Genomic DNA, 19,985 nt, shown 5'->3' with positions numbered 1-19,985 from the left:
GAAATGGTTGAAAGTAGAACCACCCACCATTGATGACTGGATTGACATTGTATATGATATCTAAGTTATGGAAAAGATGTCCTATTCTCTTAAGGTTGAAAAAGAAAAGTTCTATAGGATCTGGTCCAAATGGACTGAGTACGTCAAACCAATTCAATCTGATTTCATATGAATGTGCTTTGGTTTTGTTTTATATATCCTCTTTTAATTGTGATACTTGGATGTTCTGAGGTGGTGCGCTCCCCATTTCTGTTAAGTTTTGTTATCGTTATTGTTTTCAACAAACAAAAGTGATAGTCCTTTCAAAAAACAAAAACCAGAAAGGCAAAATGGACAAATTCTTCTGAACATTATGTAATTGGTTTTCTATATATTTTTGACCGACTAAGTCTGTATTGAATGTATGCAATGAAAATTTTCCTTTATAAATAAAATAATTTCAAAAAAAAAAATTTTTTGCTGGGATGTTCAGTGGTTGCAGTCGGTGGCACCTGCTCTCCTGTGTCGGCAACTTCCTGGAGTGTCCCGTTTCCACATGGCCTCATCGTAGCGCGAAAAGTGACTGCCTGCGAAGTGACTTCGCAAAACAAGAAATGGTGCAAATTTACATATTGAATTGGTCGATCTTTGTCTAGCGGACTGCTCCCACTCTCTGTGTCTGCTGCATTATGTTGGCATACCTGTCATGCTTTATGAATCCCCCTGTATTGACTGCATTAAGTGTGTTTTTTGAAGTAAGTACTTATTGAGTTTCATTATTTTTTGGACCACCACTGGAGTGCGGATCTGCTCCTTCAAGACAGTTTTTCTTGACCTCTGTCTCTCCTTGCTGCTCTGGAGGTTTCAGTTGGTTTCCTCTTGATTGTGCAAAGTGCTTTGATGAAAGTGGACTGATTGATTGTATTAGGGTTGTCAAAAATATCAGTATATCAATATTTTTCAATACTGCAAAATTAAAAATGAATAGAAACCAATGGCCTATTGTTTTAAATGCTTGACTATCTATTTATAAAATGACAAAAAAAAACAAGTTAAAACCTCAAGAAAAAGTTCTTTATTTTTCTCTAAATAAAAAAATTGCAACATCTCTGTGGTTTGTTTGGTATTGAAAATTGTATCGAATATCAATATTTTTCAAAATACCGTATTGAAGTGTGAAATCCAGCATTGTGACAACACTAGATTGTATAATGGCTTAGTTCATGAATTTAATCAATGCTGTGATGTATATTTTTCAGTTAGTTTTTTGTTTTTCTTCAAGCTCAGTCACATATGTTTCACTTCAACACTGCCAAGACAAGACTACATGGCTGTCATTAAATAAATGAGAAGAAGCTTTCACATCCTTGTCCTCGCAATTTGAGTGGTAGCAATGCATAAGCTCTTGGTGGTAATACATGCAAAATGTATTATTGGCTTCCATTGAGTCATTTTACACATCACCAACGTGGATCATACTATAAATGGTACAGTGCGCTGGTGAAAATCAAGTCACTAAACGTTACGCACGTCTTTAATTGACATACTTGGGGCTGCTTAACACACAAAGAAATTTGGGGGCTTAAAAAAAAACTTTTTTTGTTCATAGTTTGACCCAACAAAGAACAGCTACTGTGTCATTTAATATCGCAGGCAATGAATGAATGACAGATGAGACACACGTCAGTGTGCATCCAGCAAGTTTTGATTTGTTTTTTATTTATTTATTTTTAAAAGAAAAATAACATTGTGAAGATGTTTCAAATACAGCTACACGAGATGGATTACTGGCAACTTCTGTTATCATAAAAAGTCAGTGCCAGGCAGCAACTGGTCGTGGCCAGTATCTTCAGCGCCTCTAGTGGTCGTGACCACTGGTCTGTCTCACACCAGCAAGTGGATTTACTGATCCAGACCACAAGGAGCACAGGACATACCACTGTAGAGCTGGTCGCAAGCGCTGAGTCACTGGTCAGTGCTTGGCAGCAACTGATCACGACCGGTGACTCACTGGTCAGTGCCAGGCAGCAGTCAGTCCGGGTTGTGACACACAAATTGCTTTTAATCCCCAGTAGACCACACGATAGAACTGGTTCTTTATGCTTTATTTACAACGACAATGGAATTAAAGAGTGAGTTAGAGAGATTTAAGATCTCCAGAGCAATGTCATGGAAGGGAGGGGGGATCCAATAAACAGTATCAACTGCCTATGTAGACAATAATATAAACCCACGAGCAAAAAATAACTGCATTGTCAATAAACATTTATAAATCACTTTACACAGAAAACAATAAAAACATGCCTTACACAATAATAATAATAATTAAAAACACTGCAGTCGCATGTATAATGAGTCTACATAATCTATGGCACTGTTAAAACCCTGTTTCCCTATTTTCTTTTAGCATAAGAGATTGAAACGACAGTAAAAAAATTCCTAAAATAGCCATGCAGTTTAAATGATTGGAATAAATAAAACACAATTTATGTGATAATGGTTGGGAATGTTACGGTCGTGGCCTGAAGGTGTGGCCACCACCTCGGAATTTCGGGGCTTAAAAAAAAAAAAACTTCAGAATTTGTAGTTTGACCCAACAAAGAACAGCTACTGTCTTATTTAATATCGCAGGCAATGAATGAATGACAGTTTTAAGAGATGAGACACATGTTTATTTATTTTTAAAAGAAAGGCAATGGGCAACAACTGATGATGAACAAATAAAATATAAAACATAAAGAAAATCGAAAATAAGTGCAGTGTACCACTGACGATCTATATTCATGGAATGAAATGAATGAAAAAAAAATAAATGAAATTTTGTTTTTTTTTCCTTGTGTGATCATGCCTTTATGGCAATGGCTGTGCAGCTGCGCAGCTCCGATTACGTTTGGAAATCAGCCTCTCGCTGCAAATTGTGCTGTAATGTCGGCCTGATCAACTGCCGGGAATTTGATCTACCTGGTTGACACAAGGATGGTTCCGTAACACACAGCTGGCATGGTTGGACTGGATCGACTGGTACAGATCGGTCTGCCAGCTCTCTTTGGAAGGAACCCCAGTGTGGGTAGCAGCTGTTGGCACCGTGGCTCCTTGTCGCACAGTGTTCTGAAGGGCTGCGGCTCAGAGCAGAGTTCTAAAAGAACCGCCGTTCAGAACTTGACACGGCTCGTGAAGTCCGGATGTTCTCTTAAAATTCTTTGGTGGCAAACTGCTCTATTCACCTCGCCCTCCATAGCGCCCATGCTGCCGTTGTTAGCTTTATTTTCTACACCTCTGTGCACGCATGCTTTGGTACTGATCGATATAAATGAATGTGTTGTTCGTCAAAGCCTATTGGAAACCGCTTCAGAAATCCTTTCCCAGTAAGTAAGTAACGAGTAAGTGTCGCAAATGGACCAACAAGGGTAGAAATGTACGTACGCAAGCTAAAGACTTGACGTGACACACCGCACATTTCCACGGTCAAGAAACGTTTGGTACATCTGAACATGAACGTGGAAACATGCGTATGTCGGGTTTTCATGCCTAAGTATCTTTTGTACATGAGGCCCCAGGTGTCAACGACTGCAAACACTGAACATCCCGGCAATTTTTTTTTGGAAAACGTGGTTTCATATTTAAGGCGAGCGACGGCTTAATGATTTCTTCCCGAGTTTTTCCCTTCAGGCTGCACCTGTATGAACACAGAGAATGGTTGGATAAAATATACTCAGACATCATCACTTCCACAAAGTGTAAATGACGCAGGAGAATTCTCATCTCAGGTGGGATCTTTACTAAAGGTGGACTATGGATTTTTGTACATCTCATGGACTCCGAGAAGTTTAATTGGATGTCATTCTGCAGGAAATGTAATCTCAGAGGTGTTTGGAGCTTTTTTTAGATAGACAACAGAAGGATGTAGGAACTCACCAACAACAATCAGAACAGTGATCATCAACGCAAATGCAACAGCTGGAAAATTGGCAGCACCTAGAAAAAGAGACAATTCTGAGGTCAACGGTGATCTGATCAACAGTGATGGACGGTGAGGAACGCCTTCCTGGAGAGTGTTTACCTGCACGGCTTTGGTCAGCAGCTCTGGTTGAAGGACTCGCTGTGCTGGGAACTTCTGTGGTCCTGTTCACTGTTGACCACAAAAAAAACAATAACTTTACTCCAGGTGATCTGCAGGTGTATTGACACTGGTCTTTCACAACACAAAACTGACTGTTGTGTGATTTTACTCAGCATTCTCACCAACATTGAGCTGGATTGTACAAACACATCCATAATCTAGGAGGTAGCTCTCGTAGGGGCCGCTGTCTGAGGGGCGCACTGAGGAGATGAGCAGTGACAGGTCCCCCCACTGGAGAACTCTGTGGCTCACACTCGTACGGTCAGCGTCCTGATCTGACTGTGGATCATCCTTCTGATTCCGGTAGACGTAGACAATATATCTCGGGTCATGTCTCAGCAGGTCAGGTCTCTTCCAATCCAGGGTGGAGGTTGATAGGTTGATCCGAGGGTCCGTGTGACACGGCAGCAGGACGTCATCACCAGAGATTGCCTGCACTTTTTTGAGTGGGCAGGCAACCTGAACCGCTCCTAGACAACACAGACAGCAGAATTTGTAAACATATACTAAACTACTGAGATCTCTGAGAACTTGATCCTTGAAGCCCCATCTCAAAACTATGTATATCTAACAGAACAAATACAAAGGGAACAGTGCATGGATTGTTATAAATTAATTACAAACAATTTATGTTATAATGTATTATTAGTTTTAATACAATCATTGCAAATATATCTATTACATACATGGAATACTTTAATGTTTTATGTACAAATAGTTGTATTTATTTATTTATTTTTAATAATATTAATTTTTTATTATTTTTTTTTCATTAATTATTTCATATAGACACCCAGAGTAAGTATAGATATTGCTTTGTCCATCTATTTTATGTTTAAAATACTTATAAAACATAGTTAGAGATAGATCATTTATTTAGCTCACGAGAAAATTTCACAAAAAAGTGCGAGAACGCACGGAGCTGCTGGAGAGGCTGTTATCATGGTCACCATGGTCACCATGATCACCATTTGTGGCAGTCCCCCGCGTCGGCGTCGTGTATAATGTGCCTGAAAATCCATGGTTAAAATTATTCGTAATTATGTGGGAACGTAACTACATATCTGACGTTTATAAAAACTCAAACCCTTTTAAAATCACTTCAAAACTGAGTCCGATATATTTTTAAAAGGGTATGTGCACCGTAGACATTAATGCTATGAATGGCTTAGCTGTCTGGCAACGTCGCTCTCTGTTGGAGAGACAGCGAACAGCTGTTGGCCATGGATCCGCCTACAGTGTGACGACGATCTAGCGAAGTCGGAAGTGTGTGACGTGTTCTCCGGTACCTAAGCTGCTATGCAAGAATAACGTGCTCTACGCAAAGACTGCTAATTCAATCACTCATGCATACATGGTGTCATACAATGGCACAAGGACTCCGCCGGATCGACCCGCTCGTTTTTAATGAGAATATCGCTCACAATTGGGAGAGGTTCAAGCGAGAATGGCGCGTCTACAGTAACAGCAACGCCGGGCTATCAACTGCCAGCAAAAAGGTGAAGGCTTACACTTTTCTCAATCTTGCCGGACCGGAAGCTCTAGTTAAGTTCGACACGTTCGACTTCGAGAGAGACGATGTACGGCGCCCGACTGCGGTCAAGCCAGCCAACAGTTCGGCAAAAGCGTTCGCGCGAGCAGACACTCGCTTTCTGCTTGCTTTGTGTACACCAGGTATTACGGTAACTGCTAACCGCTTCGCACATTGGCAGAGGAAGAGGGAGAAGCGTGTCTTTGAACTGGATTTCAGATGAATATTTCTGAAGAATTCCGAGTTTTCACTCCATGATTCCACCGCAGGCTGGTAGTACATCATCTCAGGATGCTCCACAATAATTTTCAGATATTTCTGATGTAGCATTTCAAAAAAAGTTAATCCAAAAATTGCTATTTTATTGCTGTGCTGTACTTGATTTCAGATTAATATTTCTGAAAAATTCCTAGTTTTCACGCCACGATTCCACCGCAGGCTGGTTGTACACCTCCCCAGGATGCTCCACAATAATTTTCAGATATTTCTGATGTAGCATTTCAAAGTAAAGTTCATCCAAAAATTGCTATTTTATTGTTGTGCTGTACTTGATTTCAGATTAATATTTCTGGAAAATTCCGTGTTTTCACGCCACGATTCCACGGCACGCCGGTTAGCAGTTACCGTAATACCTAGTGTACACAAAGCAAGCAGAAAGCGAGTGTCTGCTCGCTCGAACGCTTTTGCCGAACTGTTGGCTGGCTTGACCGCAGTGGCGCCCGCAGTCATTCATAAGAATAAGAGCATTTCACGCGTTTCCAGAAGGAGATCCCTTGAAAACACAGCATAAAAACAACACAAAAACAAAAAAGAACGCCAAATACATTCGTATGCGCTAACACCAGAGGAGACAAGAAATCACTCGAACAAAAGTTCGTACTAAGTAAGATTCGTAAAAGACACAGTCTTCTTCACACGATGCGTTTAGCCGGAGTCGAAATAAAACACTTACCAGAACAATAATGTATTGACGAAAGAAGAAGACATGTCCCGTAAATACCTGCCAAAGCCATTGCCTTCCAGCATAGACTGAATATGTCTGACTGGCAGTGCTAGGACTTTTCGCACGATAACTTTTCTCGCGCCGAACGCGTCACACCAACAATATTCCGCCTACTTCGACCGGCTGGAGGCGGGTCCAGTGACCAAATCTTGCATTCTATCGTGTCGGCAGCAGGGGCCGTCAAAACGCTTTCAAAAAAAATACTGCACATGACCTGCTGTCAATACGAAAAGGAACACACAATCCTTACCTTAAGAAACTGATTCAAAAATTTGTTTGGCTTTGGCTCCACAGGGGATCGGAGTGGCAACAGGAGAACAGTGTCACAGCAGGGTGATGTTTAAGCAACTCCTCCAGGCGTCGGCCCTGCAGTTTGTCCGACAGCTGCAGGGTGGGCAGTGTCAACGAGAATGCGGCCGTGATGCTGAGGTCCCTGAAAGCCCAGGCACAAGTTCCAAGTTCCAGTCTGCCGTCACGCCGGAGGAGTCGGTCTCTGCGAGCTGGTGTAGCATCTCATCCTGTATGACTACATCTGCATCTCCGCGAGCCTCAGCAGCCGAATGTGCGAGTATGTAGACCACCTCCACGAGCTCTTCACCAGTCCCGTGGTGATTCGCGACGCCCACCACATGCCGCCCAAGGATCCAGGATATTCTTGTGAGATCAGATGCTGGAGTCATCAGTGCAGCTATACCAGTACCCAGGAGGAGATGTGTGGAAACACAATGCGAAAAATGAGAACTGACAGGGGGTTGTTCAAACTATACTTAGAGGAAGTACATTTTAATTTGTGTTAAAAATAAAAACAAGAAAATATTTGTTTAAAAAGAAAAAAGAAAGAAAGAAAATGCCCTGCGTTCTCTTCCGGGAGGAAAAAAAAACCGGTCGCAATGCATTCTTTTGGTCTTGGCGGCATTAACTCTGATGGTGCAGAAAAGTCGAAGAAAATAAAAGACCTCCTCGGATAAAAGTCTAACTAACAACAGTAAAATACGTTGTAAACCGCTAAACTCTATTGCAAAAATATACAGTCAACATACAGTCCCAAAACAAGTCCCCGTTGTGGGTAGTTGTGTTGTCTCAGTCGACAACAACAAAAAAACAACCACATCTATATTTGAGAGAAAAGTAGATGGTCTTGTTACTAGATGCGTGGGGTCTCATGGACTTCAGTAAAACCAACTTCCCAATATTACCGAATCTGGACCCGTGGTAATCCTCATGGCTGCAGCCGTCCGCGAGTGGGTTATACAACAAACCGAAAGAAGAGGGCGGCATTCTCCCGCTCTTTTTGTTAGATACCCAATCAAGAGCAAAGGCGGAGTAACTGAGACCTCAGTCGCTCCATCCTATACGACCGAAACTGCAGAGCCCTAAAGGGAAACTGATTTTTATTTTTTATTTTTTTTTACGCGAGCAGGCAAGGTTGTTCTACGTGAGCACTTGAAACTTTTATGCGAGTGTTTACAAGTTTTATGCGAGCATGCAAAGTCCTACGTGAGCACACATATTATGAAGTACTAGGGGTATATATACTGTCGGTATATTTCGTGATTTAAGGAAAGTCGTCAAATCCACCTCTGCTGCCATGTCCGCCACCTGACGGAAAAAGTGTGCTTTATGTACACAACTGTCCGGCAATGGGATCTGTTATCGTAAATTTTCTGGCCTTAATAATGTTGTGGGTTTTTTTAGAAGGAAAAAAAAAGAAGTCGATTATTTTTTTTATTTTTTTTTTATTTTTTTTAATTTTTTTTTGCTGCAGTACTGTGAGTGGCCATTAGGCGACGTTACCGAGTACTTATCCATCCATGACACCCTTTCAGTGACACTGGTCACATCACACTTAAGTTTCAAAACTTGCATGATGTGGGTCAAGCTCCCCCACATCCCACGCTGAAGGTAGACTGTTACCGCTATTACCAGACCACTAATGAATTATTTTTATATTGTGGCAATTTTATTTTTCTTTTGGTGTGGCCTTAATCGATGTTTTCTTTTTACTCTGGTTTGTATTTTTTATATTTAAAGCTTGAATAATTGACAGTGCACTTTGAAAAAAAGAAAAAATATTATATGTGTATATATATATATATGTGTGTGTGTGTGTGAGTGTATATATATATATATATATATATATATATATATATATATATATGTATGTATGTATGTATGTATGTATGTATGTATGTATGTATGTACATATATATATATATATATATATATTGCTTGGAGCCCCAAGCAACGCCTCTGCAGAGAGACACTAGGTGGTGCTAGAGCACCTGCCCTGTTTCCCTCTGGAGCAATGTGCCCCCCTTTTTCCAAAGTTCCATTTTTTTGCACAGTGTTGTTTGTTGTTGTTGTTGTTTTATAGTGTAAAGTATGTGGCCTATGGTGTCATCGCTCAATTCTGGATTAATATACATGTATTACCCCAAATGTGTGTGTGTGTGTGTGTGTGTGTGTGTGTGTGTGTGTGTGTGTGTGTGTGTGTGTGTGTGTGGTATGTCTGTATGTATGCATCTTCTCTGTGACCTTTTTACACTACCCTGCAGTTCCAGCCAGTGAAACAGCACCCTTGGATCAACCTGTCAATCTCCACCCTTGATTGGTCGAGACCTGACCTGGAACATTTTGCCTACGTCTACCGGAATCAGAAGGATGATCCACAGATGGAGCAGTACGCTAACCGGATGAGAGTGGACCACAGGGGTCTCCAGTGGGGGAACCTGTTACTGTTCATCCCCTCAGTGGGCCCCTCAGACAGCGGCCCCTACAGGAGCTTCATCCCACAGTACGACTCTGGTTGTACAGTTCAGCTCAATGTTGGTGAGAACACTGAATAAAAAAAAAAAAACAGTCAGGTTTGTGTTGTGAAAGACCAGTGTTGTACATTGTTTGGTCACCTGCAGCAGGGCTGCAACTCTAGAGTATTTTTTTGTCATCAATACATTTTTAAATACATTTCAATTTGGTGGGATTAAACAATTATTTTTAATAGACTGAAGAGTCGAGAACTTAACTTGTCACATGCGCAGGCTAGATGTGCAGTAGGTGAAAACATAAACAACAAATGGTGAACTATTCAATAAACAACTTGTCCTTCTTTCCTGAAACAACAACCTGAAAAAGTGTTTAAATAAGAGGATGTGGAAAGAATACTGCTTACTGTGACGTAGCGGTGTGAAACAGAAAAGCAGAACCAATAATTAGCAGTACCAAAATTGAGGAAAGACACATGTAATCACATTTTTTTCTTATTTGACATCTAAGTTGATACAATCAATGTATCCTTCTGGCTCTGAATCTGAAGAAATGCTGTTGTTTATATCTCTGTATACAGTCCAAAGGACAAGACCTTCAGTCAGATATTCTGTCAACGCTCCAGTCGGAGCTCCAGAAGGTCCAGGTAAAAACTCTCCTGGAAACTGTTCCTCACCACTATTGCTTGGATGATGGGTGATCTTTGAATGACTGCCAATCTGCCTCCAGGTCCCGTGGCAGTCATCATCATCACTGTTGTGTTCATCTTGATTGCTTTTGGTATTTTGGTTGTTGTTAACTGGAGGAATCCTGGTCTCACTGGTGAGTTGCCAGCTTCCACACTTTATCCTTTGATGTTGGTTGATTGATGCAAGATAGTTTTCTCTTTCTTATCATTGACAGAGGAGAAAACAAAAAAATGCACTGCTTGTCTGTCAAGGTCTTTTCAGATATGCCTTTTTTCTATTTCAGTTGGTTTTTTTTTACAATATAGTGAACATAGCTTTTGTACTTTGATGTTAATGTCTTCTCACAGGTCATAGGTCAGAGTTTTCCATGTCTGTTCAGGAAACCAATCAGCGAGGAGACACAGAGAGTAAACAAAGGTATGGACTCCAGCAGGGGGATACAGAGCTCCGGTGCAACTTCACGCACAGCTGCCCACAAGGCCACCTATGCAACCAAGAACAACCGCTCCAAATGCATTTTGCTGCCAACAACATTTTATACTCTCTTCCAAGCTGTTAAAAATGATTTAGATGCTCATGTAAGACCTCTGGCCAGTTCAGTCCATATTATTCTGTGCCATCTTTTTCATTTTTGCAAAATTGTTAACAAATGTATTGTTTTATTAAATAAAGGAGTCGAGTTGTATTTGTTTTACACAAGTAACCATACTTTTACTGAAGTAAAAGTGCAAACACAATTTCTCTCAGATTCATGCATTAAAAAAAAATCTGAGACATTTTACATTTTTAGGCTTTTCAGTGCTGCAGGCATGTTTGTGCGTCAGAAATCATGTGAGATCTCAGGGAGGACTGTAAGACAGTCAAATCCACATCCTGAAGTGTTTTTTCTAACAATGGAAGTTCTTCCCAGACGGGTGTAACAACTGTGTTCATTTCACCTATTGTACTAACTAATGTGATTTGCATGTCGCGGGAAAGGAACCTCTGAGGGCCAAAAGGTCTCTCTTGTTTGATTTGCATTTGGGAACTGTCTCTGCCTTTTGTTTACCTAACTTTCCTTTGAAATGTTGAGAGTCTCAGTGCGAGAGGTACGAAGGTCTTGGTGATCTATTGTTACTGTGGAAAATAACCCCTGATGACCAAAAGAGTAGGAAGAGTATTTGATTGAATCTTTTAAATATGCAATTTAGAAGTGTCTCTGTTCTGGGAGGATATTTAAGGGAAAGAGCAAGAATCTCGAGCACTCCTTTTCTTGGTCTCTCTTTTTTCTTGGACTCGACTCTTTTACTTTGACTCTCTCTCTCTCTCTTTGGCTCTCTCTTCTTCTGTTTTCTTCTTCTTCTTCTTCTTCTTTTTCTTTGTCTTCTTGATTTGCTTACCATCCTTTTTATGCAACCGGTCTGTTACATTTTTGCCGCATTTTTACTCTGGACATCGCAACAAACTGGTATGTTATCCATTCCCCTTCAATATTAACTTGTTGAGACTTTTGTTCTATGTGGAGAATAATCTGACATCAGATATTGATTTAGTCTTCAGTTATATGGTAAATTCATTCGAGTAATGCTTGTACTCTTTACCTCTGAGTTGAATAGAAAAGATTGAGTGTCATGTTTTTCTAACTATTGAGTTGGAAGATATAAACCTCTGAATATCTCAACCTAGATGTTTGGGCTGTTCTTCTATGTTAAGAAGGTCACTGAATGATTTGTCTATATCTGCCATCACTGAACTAAAATAGGGATTAATCAGAATCCCAATGACCTCAGTTATATGGTAAATTTCACTGGACATTATTCAAACAAAACCTCCGAGTTGGACAGATAAGATTGGGTATCATGTTCGATAACCTCTGAATACTCCAACCCAGACATCAAGGCTATTCTTCTATGTTTAATAAACAAACTGAATAGTTTTGTTAATGTATATAAGCCATCCCTGAACTGAAGACTAAAGTCAGATCACTAGAATTTAATTATTACAGAGTCTATATTCTTAATTATTAGTCAAGTCTTTCTCTCAATCGATGCATAAAAGTAAAGTTATTATTATCAAATGGAGTCAGATTAAATGTTATGTACTTTACTTCAAAATACTCACCTTAACACCAGAACACGTATTGGAGAGATATTATTATTTGTGCCTAGATTTCCTCCCCCACAGGACAAAGGAAGCAACGCCTCATGAAACAGTAACCCCTGCCCTAAGGTGGCCTGAGACTGGACAAGAACAGACTTTGTGACTCTCATGAAGTTACTGACCAAATTGTTTGAAGTCCCAGTGATTGTCACATCCCGAAGGATGCGAAATTTGTCCTCCACATTTGACCCATCATCCCCTGAGGGAGCGGTGGGCAGCTGCAGTGCTGCACCCAGGAATCATTGGGTGATCTAACCCCCCAATTCCAGCCCCGAATACTGAGTGCCAAGCAGGGAGGCAATGGATACCATTTTTACAGTCTTTGGTATGACTCGGCCGGGGATCAAACCCCCAACCTACCAGTCTCAGGGCAGACACTCTACCACTAGACCACTGAGCTTATAGGAAGTTGCGCCTGCAGGCAAATACCAACAAGGGAAATATTTGTCTCGCTGCCAAATAAGGACTTGGTTCCTCTCACTAACATTGACCGGAAACTGGGAACAAAGACTGCAGCATCATCCAATGAAGCTGGGGTCTGGAGACCAGGCAGACAATCAGAGGAGGAGAACATTAGAGTGTGTTTACATGAATAATTTGTTGATTTGTATGTATGAAAGGACTGGGTCAAGTTATAGATGGCAGTCAGACTTCATGACCTGACCAAAAATTGTTGTTTTTGAAAACTGGGTTTTGAACTCGGCCCAGAGCTCGGCCCAGAGAAGAAAACAAAATTATTGTTATTGTTTTACTCCTTTAAATATATATATAAATATATATATATATATATATATATATATATATATATATATATATATATATATATATATATATATATATATATATATACATATATATGTATATATATATTAATATTAATTTTACTTTCAGAATGTCCACACCACTTTCCCATATTTCCTTTTTTTTTTATTTTTATAATTTCTTTAATTTTTTTTTATCTGTTTACAGAACAGAAACAGCTGTCAAGCGGCTCTTTAACGACACACAAAAGGTTCCCGGGAAAATCCAACAAACAAAACAGCCGTGGAACTCCCGCCACCACTTTCACGGCCGGCCTCTGACCGCCCACGTGACGTCGCTGAGCCAATGGAGGCTAATGGTAGACCAATCAGAGAGCAGCGGCGGGAGGCTCAGCTGGTCGTGAAGGCGCCTGAGGAAGTTTTTGGCGCTAGTCTGAGTTCGGCGGTCGGAGGTGTCGCAGGTGTCCGCGGCCAGAGAAAGAGACTCGGCTGTCCACAGAAGACAAGTCTTACCAGCACGCACAGGTACGTCCCTCTCCAACAGTTGACGACATTTTAACCCTTTCGGCGTAAATAAGTTCTCGTGCTGTCGGGCGCCGGAAGCGTTTCTCTTCACTTCCTCAACTCGGTTAGTTGGGCGCCAAAACACATCATTTGCACTTCTATTTCCCTTTTCATCTACTAAACGTTATTTGTTGAAATAGTACATGTCTGCGGGTTTTGTTTATATTAGTTTAATTAAAACGGCAGAGCGAAGTTTGTGCTGTGACGTCAGCGGATTCCGGCTTCTGTCTTTGGCGCCATTACGTAGCCGCGCCGTATTGTTTGCCGCGCGTTTCGCGCTTTCTGCGTGATATTAAACACTGAAATATCACCACCTGTATGCCGTCGCAGCTTTCGGTGGGTCTGATTTCCAGCCTATATTTTTATGTGTATGTAAACGTATGTATACAAAATGTATAGGTATATTTTGTATTTGTGTTTTCCCTTTTGTCATTATAAAAGACAAATTGAAAAAAACAATGACAAAAGTTTTGCCTTTGCTTTTAGCATCTGGTAACGCTCTTTATATTTATTATTTATTCATTCATTTTTGGTATTCCTGTGATTCCATATCGAGTTGCTCCAGCCTGTTCTGAATTCAGTCATGAGCTGGTCTCTGTTTTTCAAGCTTGGCATGTATTATTTTATAAATCAATTTAAAAAAAATTAGGAATCAACTGTTTTGTGCCATATTCTATGAGTTAAGTCTTTCTAGTTTAATCGCAAACCATCTGGAAGAGCAGCAGAAGGTCCGAGCTGCTAATCAGTCTGTCAGTTTAGGAGGTTTAAGGTTCAATGTATCCCATTAAATAAATGCAGAATAGCAAGCAATGAATTTTATCCCAAAAATGTTTTGTAAAGTAGTTGAAGTAAAAAAAAAAAAAAAAAAAAAAAAAACTTAAACTGCTGAATCTGCACCTTCAGCCCACCGCCGACCCTCCGGTCATCAGTACCAGTCGTGACCCATCATCCCATGTTTGTGTTTCAGATCAAAACCCTACAGAATGCCCAGCACGCGCTCCTCCCTGGGCCATGCCCAGCCTCAGCTGGCCTTCCCCCGCCGCAAGTCCAGCCGGACCGCCTCCCGCTCCAAGGCACTACCACCCGACGAGCCGGCGGCTCCTTCCCCCACCAAACTCGGACCCCAGCAGGTCACGCAGACCTTGACCCGGGAAGCACCCCTGACCCCGGGTCGGCCCCAGCTGACCCCTCGGTCCACTCAGAGTTCTGGCGCTGCACGGCCGCCGCCGTCGCTTTCCGATCACCTGCAGCCTCGACTTCCTCTCAGCCCCCGCAAACGCACAGGTAGGAGACGGTCACTTCCTGTTATGGTTTTAGCTTAGTTTAGTCTAGTTGTCATCAGCAAAGTCCAAACGTTTTATATTATTAAGTCCCAACTAGTTTAGTCTTAAAGGTCCAGTGTGTAAAATATTTTAAGGAAGCCCACCTGACGGTGTGTTTCGTATTTTTGGGGACTGTTAGACGGGTTTCCTTGACATATATCGACGTAAGAAACTGGGAGCAAGTTCTCCTATATATTGCTATATGTATGAGAACTGCTGTAAGGGTAAGAAAACCAAATTACTTTTATTGCACTGCCATTATACACGTTATTAATGCATTTATGGAAAGTATATTAAGCTTTTACGGATATAAAAATCATGCATCAAGTTACATTTTACACACTGGACCTTTCAAAAACCAGACAAATAAGATGCTTCTTTGTTTTTTATTTATTTATTATTTATTTATTTTCTCTGAAGGAGACGAGAACGGCCGCAACGTTAGCAGCGACCTGCTCGGCTCGCCGCCCAAGCTGAGCCGCCCGTTGCCGAGGAAGCTCGGCTTCGACGAGAACTCTCCGGTCGCCACCTGCCACCTGACACCTCCCTCTCCTTCACCCGCTACCGCCGCCCAGTCCCCGAAGCGGCAGGGGACGCCGGCCAAGGAGCCGCGGAAGATGCTGAAGAAGCTGCCGGTGACTCCGCCCTTTGCAGAAAGTGAGGCGCTCGACTTTCGCCTGCTGGTGTTTTAAAACGCGACCTTCACCTCACGCCGCCTTCTTCTTCTCCTTTCCTCCAGAGTCCAGGTTCCACAGCGTGAAGCAGGCGCTCCATACTGCCATCCCTGAGCGCCTCCTGTCCCGGGACACCGAGCGGGCCGCCATCCGCTGCTTCCTGGAGGAGAAGCTGCTGCAGCAGCCGCCCGGCAGCCTCTACATCTCCGGGGCTCCTGGGACGGGCAAGACGGCCTGTCTCAAGAGTGTCCTGCAGGAGATGAAGGTGAGGAAGCCCGCAGTGAGCCTGCACTGCCACTAGGTGTCAACAGTGGAGTGAGGAGAAGAGTTTGTTCATGCCTGTGTGTGTGTGTGTGTGTGTGTGCGCTCCGTTCAGTCCGAGCTGACCCAGGTGCAGACGGTGCTGATCAACTGCATGAGCGTGCGGAGCTCCCACTCCATCTTCCCGCTGCTGGCCGAGGCGCTGAGGATGTCGGGCGGTCACAGCGGCCTGCAGAAGTTCCTGACGGAACCCGGACATGCTGTGTGAGTAGCACGACCGGTCCGCCGTGGGTGGGGTCTACTTACGATATTTCTAAAATTTCGTGGTGGCGTTTCCATTGAATAGTGTGAAGCACATACGCTGCAATTCTTGTAAAATCTCGTCCCGTGAGATTTACGAGAATTACATTTGCTTTTGTTTGCTGTGAAGAAGTTTTTTTAAAAAATATTTTTCTCTTTGATTTCTGGTAAATAATATAGTCTCCTCCTCAGTCCAAACATAACGCACCATTTTCACTTGAAGTGAACTGGTCACATGACCCCGTATGTCACTTCCGGTGACGCATAAATGCAAAAAAAGTGTTGTTGTCCATGTCACTTTTGCGATGTACCACTCTGTAGATACGTCTGGAAAAACCACCTCATGAGAGCGTAAAAACCTTTTAGCCATATTGAGAGGTTTTTCAAAGTTCCAATTTTTTATTGCGATATTTTAGTTTTCAATTTTAATGGAATTCTAATGGTAATGGAAACGCAGCTGTCAAAATAAAATTCCCTCCATCGTTCATCATGCTAATCACTTTTTTTTTTAACCATGACGTCGAAACGTTGGTGTTATCCATGACCATTCTTCTATTGCAATATTTAGGTTTCGCGCAATTTCATGTGTAATGGAAACACGGCTACTCACTCACTGTCTCTCGTCCGTCCAGGCTGTTGGTTCTGGACGAGATGGACCAGCTGGACAGCAAGGCTCAGGACGTCCTCTACACCATCTTCGAGTGGCCCTACCTGCCCAGGTCCCGCCTCTGCCTCATCGGTAAGGTCGCCACCACCTCTTCGGAGGGCACTCGTTTGAAAACTCTGTAGTTCCTCCCGATCCTCACAGTCCTCCTCCATCCTCAGGCATCGCCAACGCTCTGGACCTGACTGACCGCATCCTGCCACGGCTGCAGGCTCGGCCTCAATGTCGCCCCCAGCTGTTGAACTTCCCTCCCTACAGTCGGCAGGAGCTGGTGGCCATCGTCCAGGACCGGCTCGCTCAGGTAAGGAACTCAGGCAGGGCTGATGAGATCGGTACTTTAGCGGCGGTTTCTCTTCTAGACGTTAAAGCAAACGACTCCAACTTGTCCTGACACACGTTCTTTGTTGCCTTGTTGACATTGTTGGGTTTAAATATTGTTACCTACTCTCTCTTCTTTATTTATTATTATATTTTGTAGAGTTTTTTTTCTACAAAATAATTTTTTGTTTATGGGAGTTATTTCTCTGCCTTGTGTTTCACCACAAAGAATAGGAGTAGAAAAAGTGGAGTGAAACCAGAGTCTCTCATTTAAAAAAATATATATTTTTTGTAATATTTTTTTTTTCTTCCTTCCCCTCACAGGCGTCAGCTGACAGTATCATGGACGCGTCAGCGGTGCAGTTCTGTGCCCGTAAAGTGTCGGCAGTGTCTGGAGACGCCAGGAAGGCTCTGGACATCTGCAGGTACGTCACCGACTGTGAGGGTGTGTCATACTCACAAACTGGATCTTATTGAAAAGTGCCAAAGTAGGAATGCAATTATGACGCAACACCTTGGTTTTGAAGACGCATGCAAATCTGAAGTGAGATTACGGAAAATGGTGTTTTGAGTCGAGATGGTATCACAGAAAAGGAGAAATTCAAGCGTCTCCTCCCTTTCATTGTATTTTACGCATTTATTTTAAGTTGAATGCGTGCAATTTCCACATTTTGTTTAATTTCTCTTATTTTAAAAGCAGCCATGCTTTTGTTTACTCAATAAAGGAACATGACACATATAGGCATATATGACAATAGAAAAATGGTTAAATGATTTTTGAATGGTTCTGAATTGATGACTTGCAGATGTGGATACAACCATTCTGCGACTTAAACATAGACTCACACTGTATTGTAGTTAAATACAACAGTGATTTCATGATTTATTTTTTTCCCTCTGCTCGTTTCTTGAATTGCTCAGTATTTTGACCCCCCTGTTCTTTGTTTTTCCTTGCAGGCGAGCGGTGGAGGTGGTGGAGTGCGACGAGAGGAGGCACTCTCCCGGGCCGAAGGTGGAACCCAAAGGTGAGCGTCGCCGCCCCCAATTACTGCACGCCCGTCTTTTCACCCTCGCCTCGCCTTGCCTCGCCGCTAACTTCACCCCCCTTCTCCCTCCGGTGTCACGCAGGCTCGCGGGTCAGCCTGCCGCAGGTGGCCCGGGTGCTGGCGGAGGTGTACGGCGACCGGATGACGTCGCAGAGCGGCGGGGGCGGAGCCTCGGACGGAGAGAGTTTCCCGCTGCAGCAGAAGCTGCTGGTCTGCTGCCTGCTGCTGCTGACCAGGCAGGGGAGGAGCAAGGAGGTCGTCCTGGGGAAGGTGAGTCGGCAGTGAGCAGCTCCATGATGATGATCAGTGTTGGCGGGTAATCTATTACTAAGGAATCCACTACTGTAATTCAGCTACTTTTATAATAACGGAGTAATGTAAGTTTGTGTTTAGAGAGCAAACATTCATTCATGTTAACAGAAGAGAGGCAATATTTGCAATTGCAAAATTTTGCATTTAAATTAAGTTCATTCCAAAGCACTGAGCAACTGTTACTTTATTTTTTTTAACTAAAGTAATTAGTAATAAGTAATTGATTACTTATGAAACAAAGTAGTTAACAAAGTAATTACATCACTTTTTAAAGAGTAATCAGTAATCAGTAGTTGGATTACTTTTATGGAGTAATCCCAGCAGCACTGATGATGATGATGATGTCATCAGCCCCTTTCCTCCCCCCCACCCCTCGCCTGACCGCTGTCTGCCGTGTGTTTCAGCTCAACGAGGTCTACAGCCGAGTGTGCGCCCGGCGACAGGTGTCGGCCGTGGGTCAGACCGAGTGCCTGTCACTCTGCTCTCTGCTGGAGAGTCGAGGGATCTTCGCCCTGAAAAAAGCTAAAGAGGCTCGACTCACCAAGGTACACACACACACGGCTTCATCTGGCTGGAAACTTGTGCACATCTGCTCTTGTTTGTTTGTTTGCCGTTTGTTTGTTTTGTAGTGGTGTGGTGACGCCATTAAGGCGCCGGTGGTCACCACAGTTTGTTGTGTATATATATTGCAACAGTGTAGTTTGATAAGTTCAGCACCTTTTTTTTTGTCCCAAGTTTGACATGTAAAAAAATGACCTGACCTAACAAGTTTTTAACGTCTTAATTTAAGTGTGCTGGGCTGGCAGTCAGCATCCTGTCCGTGGCCAGCTGGGGGCGCTGCTGCGTCAGTGGCAGGCTTGCAGTCCTCCCAGTTTGACAGATGAATCCTAGACTTTAATTTTCAAACTGTCGTTTTGAAGCAGAAACGACAGTAGTGTTGCTGTTGCTGTTTGTAGATTGTGGTGTGAACCTGAACGTGTGTTGGTGTGTTTGCTGCAGGTGTCCCTGAGGATTGAAGAACGGGACGTCGAGAATGCCCTGAAAGATCGCACCCTGCTGGGCAGCATTCTCACTGCAGGCCTGCCCTCCTGAATGTCACTTATTTTACATTTCTTTTAATAGAATTATTGTACATTTTTATTCCATTCTCATTTTTGCTGAGAATTTGTACAGATTTTTTTTAATAAGCTGAAATTTCTTTTTAACTTTTTTTATTAATATTAGGATTTTTTTTTTTTTTTTTTGTCGTTCATTAGCCCTCTTACTTTTCGGTTGCTACTGGATGATTTTGGGTTCTGTTGTTAGTGACGGCATGTGTTTCTGTTACCCTGAGAAACTTTTCCACTTTTATGCTGTGAATAAACCCACAGTAAAGTCCATCCTGTGTTTTCATTTTTATTCATTCATGTTTACTTTTTTGTGCAGCACCGAGCAAAAAAGCTGATCCTGCGAGCAGGAAGTCCTGCTCCGCCAGTCCGGCTGCTGTAATCTCATAAAGTGCCAACTGTCGCCTGATTGGATTAAAGGCCTAGTGGTCAT

General features: G+C 42.5%; 2 protein-coding genes and 3 long non-coding RNA genes across 6 annotated transcripts; 4 read left to right on the top strand and 1 right to left on the bottom strand.

Moving 5' to 3' along the window:
* The first annotated feature begins 1,734 nt into the window (after window positions 1-1,734).
* Window positions 1,735-3,631, top strand: LOC142881383 (uncharacterized). The gene is made up of 2 exons (XR_012925571.1): window positions 1,735-3,046; window positions 3,107-3,631. It is a non-coding gene; the product is annotated as an uncharacterized LOC142881383 (long non-coding RNA).
* On the bottom strand, window positions 3,494-8,302 carry LOC142881381 (butyrophilin subfamily 3 member A1-like). 2 transcript variants are annotated; one of them, XM_076015657.1, is made up of 5 exons: window positions 7,830-8,302; window positions 4,222-4,569; window positions 4,040-4,108; window positions 3,895-3,954; window positions 3,494-3,655 (listed from the first exon to the last, which is right to left on the bottom strand). In XM_076015657.1, the coding sequence occupies exons 1-5, from the start codon at window positions 7,909-7,911 to the stop codon at window positions 3,645-3,647; spliced, it is 570 nt and encodes a 189-aa protein (XP_075871772.1). In that variant the 5' UTR covers window positions 7,912-8,302; the 3' UTR covers window positions 3,494-3,644. The 2 variants fall into 2 exon arrangements, 1 of the variants encoding a protein (XP_075871772.1); XR_012925569.1 differs by lacking the exons at window positions 3,494-3,655; window positions 3,895-3,954; window positions 4,040-4,108; window positions 7,830-8,302 and adding an exon at window positions 6,884-7,004 and having other exon boundaries at window positions 4,431-4,569.
* Window positions 6,866-7,453, top strand: LOC142881382 (uncharacterized). Its single transcript, XR_012925570.1, has 2 exons — window positions 6,866-7,001; window positions 7,079-7,453. It is a non-coding gene; the product is annotated as an uncharacterized LOC142881382 (long non-coding RNA).
* A 919-nt stretch (window positions 8,303-9,221) lies between the features above and the next one.
* LOC142881357 (uncharacterized) lies at window positions 9,222-10,769 on the top strand. The gene is made up of 4 exons (XR_012925565.1): window positions 9,222-9,462; window positions 9,977-10,042; window positions 10,126-10,218; window positions 10,433-10,769. It is a non-coding gene; the product is annotated as an uncharacterized LOC142881357 (long non-coding RNA).
* A 2,547-nt stretch (window positions 10,770-13,316) lies between these two features.
* Window positions 13,317-19,825, top strand: cdc6 (cell division cycle 6 homolog (S. cerevisiae)). The gene is made up of 12 exons (XM_076015623.1): window positions 13,317-13,510; window positions 14,517-14,833; window positions 15,292-15,528; window positions 15,611-15,810; window positions 15,922-16,070; window positions 16,739-16,845; window positions 16,932-17,071; window positions 17,413-17,513; window positions 18,046-18,113; window positions 18,217-18,404; window positions 18,851-18,991; window positions 19,446-19,825. The coding sequence occupies exons 1-12, from the start codon at window positions 13,332-13,334 to the stop codon at window positions 19,536-19,538; spliced, it is 1,920 nt and encodes a 639-aa protein (XP_075871738.1). The 5' UTR covers window positions 13,317-13,331; the 3' UTR covers window positions 19,539-19,825.
* The last annotated feature ends 160 nt before the right edge of the window (window positions 19,826-19,985 follow it).

Source organism: Nelusetta ayraudi, unplaced genomic scaffold, assembly GCF_046127955.1.
Source record: "Nelusetta ayraudi isolate G7.1 ecotype Tasmania unplaced genomic scaffold, CSIRO-AGI_Nayr_v1 ptg000192l, whole genome shotgun sequence".
NCBI lineage: Eukaryota > Metazoa > Chordata > Actinopteri > Tetraodontiformes > Monacanthidae > Nelusetta > Nelusetta ayraudi.
This window is presented reverse-complemented; position numbering and strand designations above follow the sequence as displayed.

What these genes read in the sequence shown, in the direction of transcription:
- LOC142881381 (XM_076015657.1), bottom strand. Translation starts at nt 7,911, where the DNA reads ATGCCGCCCTCTTCTTTCGGTTTGTTGTATAACCCACTCGCGGACGGC. An exon ending in TTACCACGGGTCCAGATTCG is followed by an intron (nt 4,570 to 7,829) that starts GTAATATTGGGA and finishes TGTGTTGTCTAG; the next exon opens with GAGCGGTTCAGGTTGCCTGC. An exon ending in TACAATCCAGCTCAATGTTG is followed by an intron (nt 4,109 to 4,221) that starts GTGAGAATGCTG and finishes TGTGGTCAACAG; the next exon opens with TGAACAGGACCACAGAAGTT.
- cdc6 (XM_076015623.1), top strand. Translation starts at nt 13,332, where the DNA reads ATGGAGGCTAATGGTAGACCAATCAGAGAGCAGCGGCGGGAGGCTCAG. An exon ending in AAGGCTCTGGACATCTGCAG is followed by an intron (nt 17,514 to 18,045) that starts GTACGTCACCGA and finishes TTTTCCTTGCAG; the next exon opens with GCGAGCGGTGGAGGTGGTGG. An exon ending in AAGAGGCTCGACTCACCAAG is followed by an intron (nt 18,992 to 19,445) that starts GTACACACACAC and finishes TGTTTGCTGCAG; the next exon opens with GTGTCCCTGAGGATTGAAGA.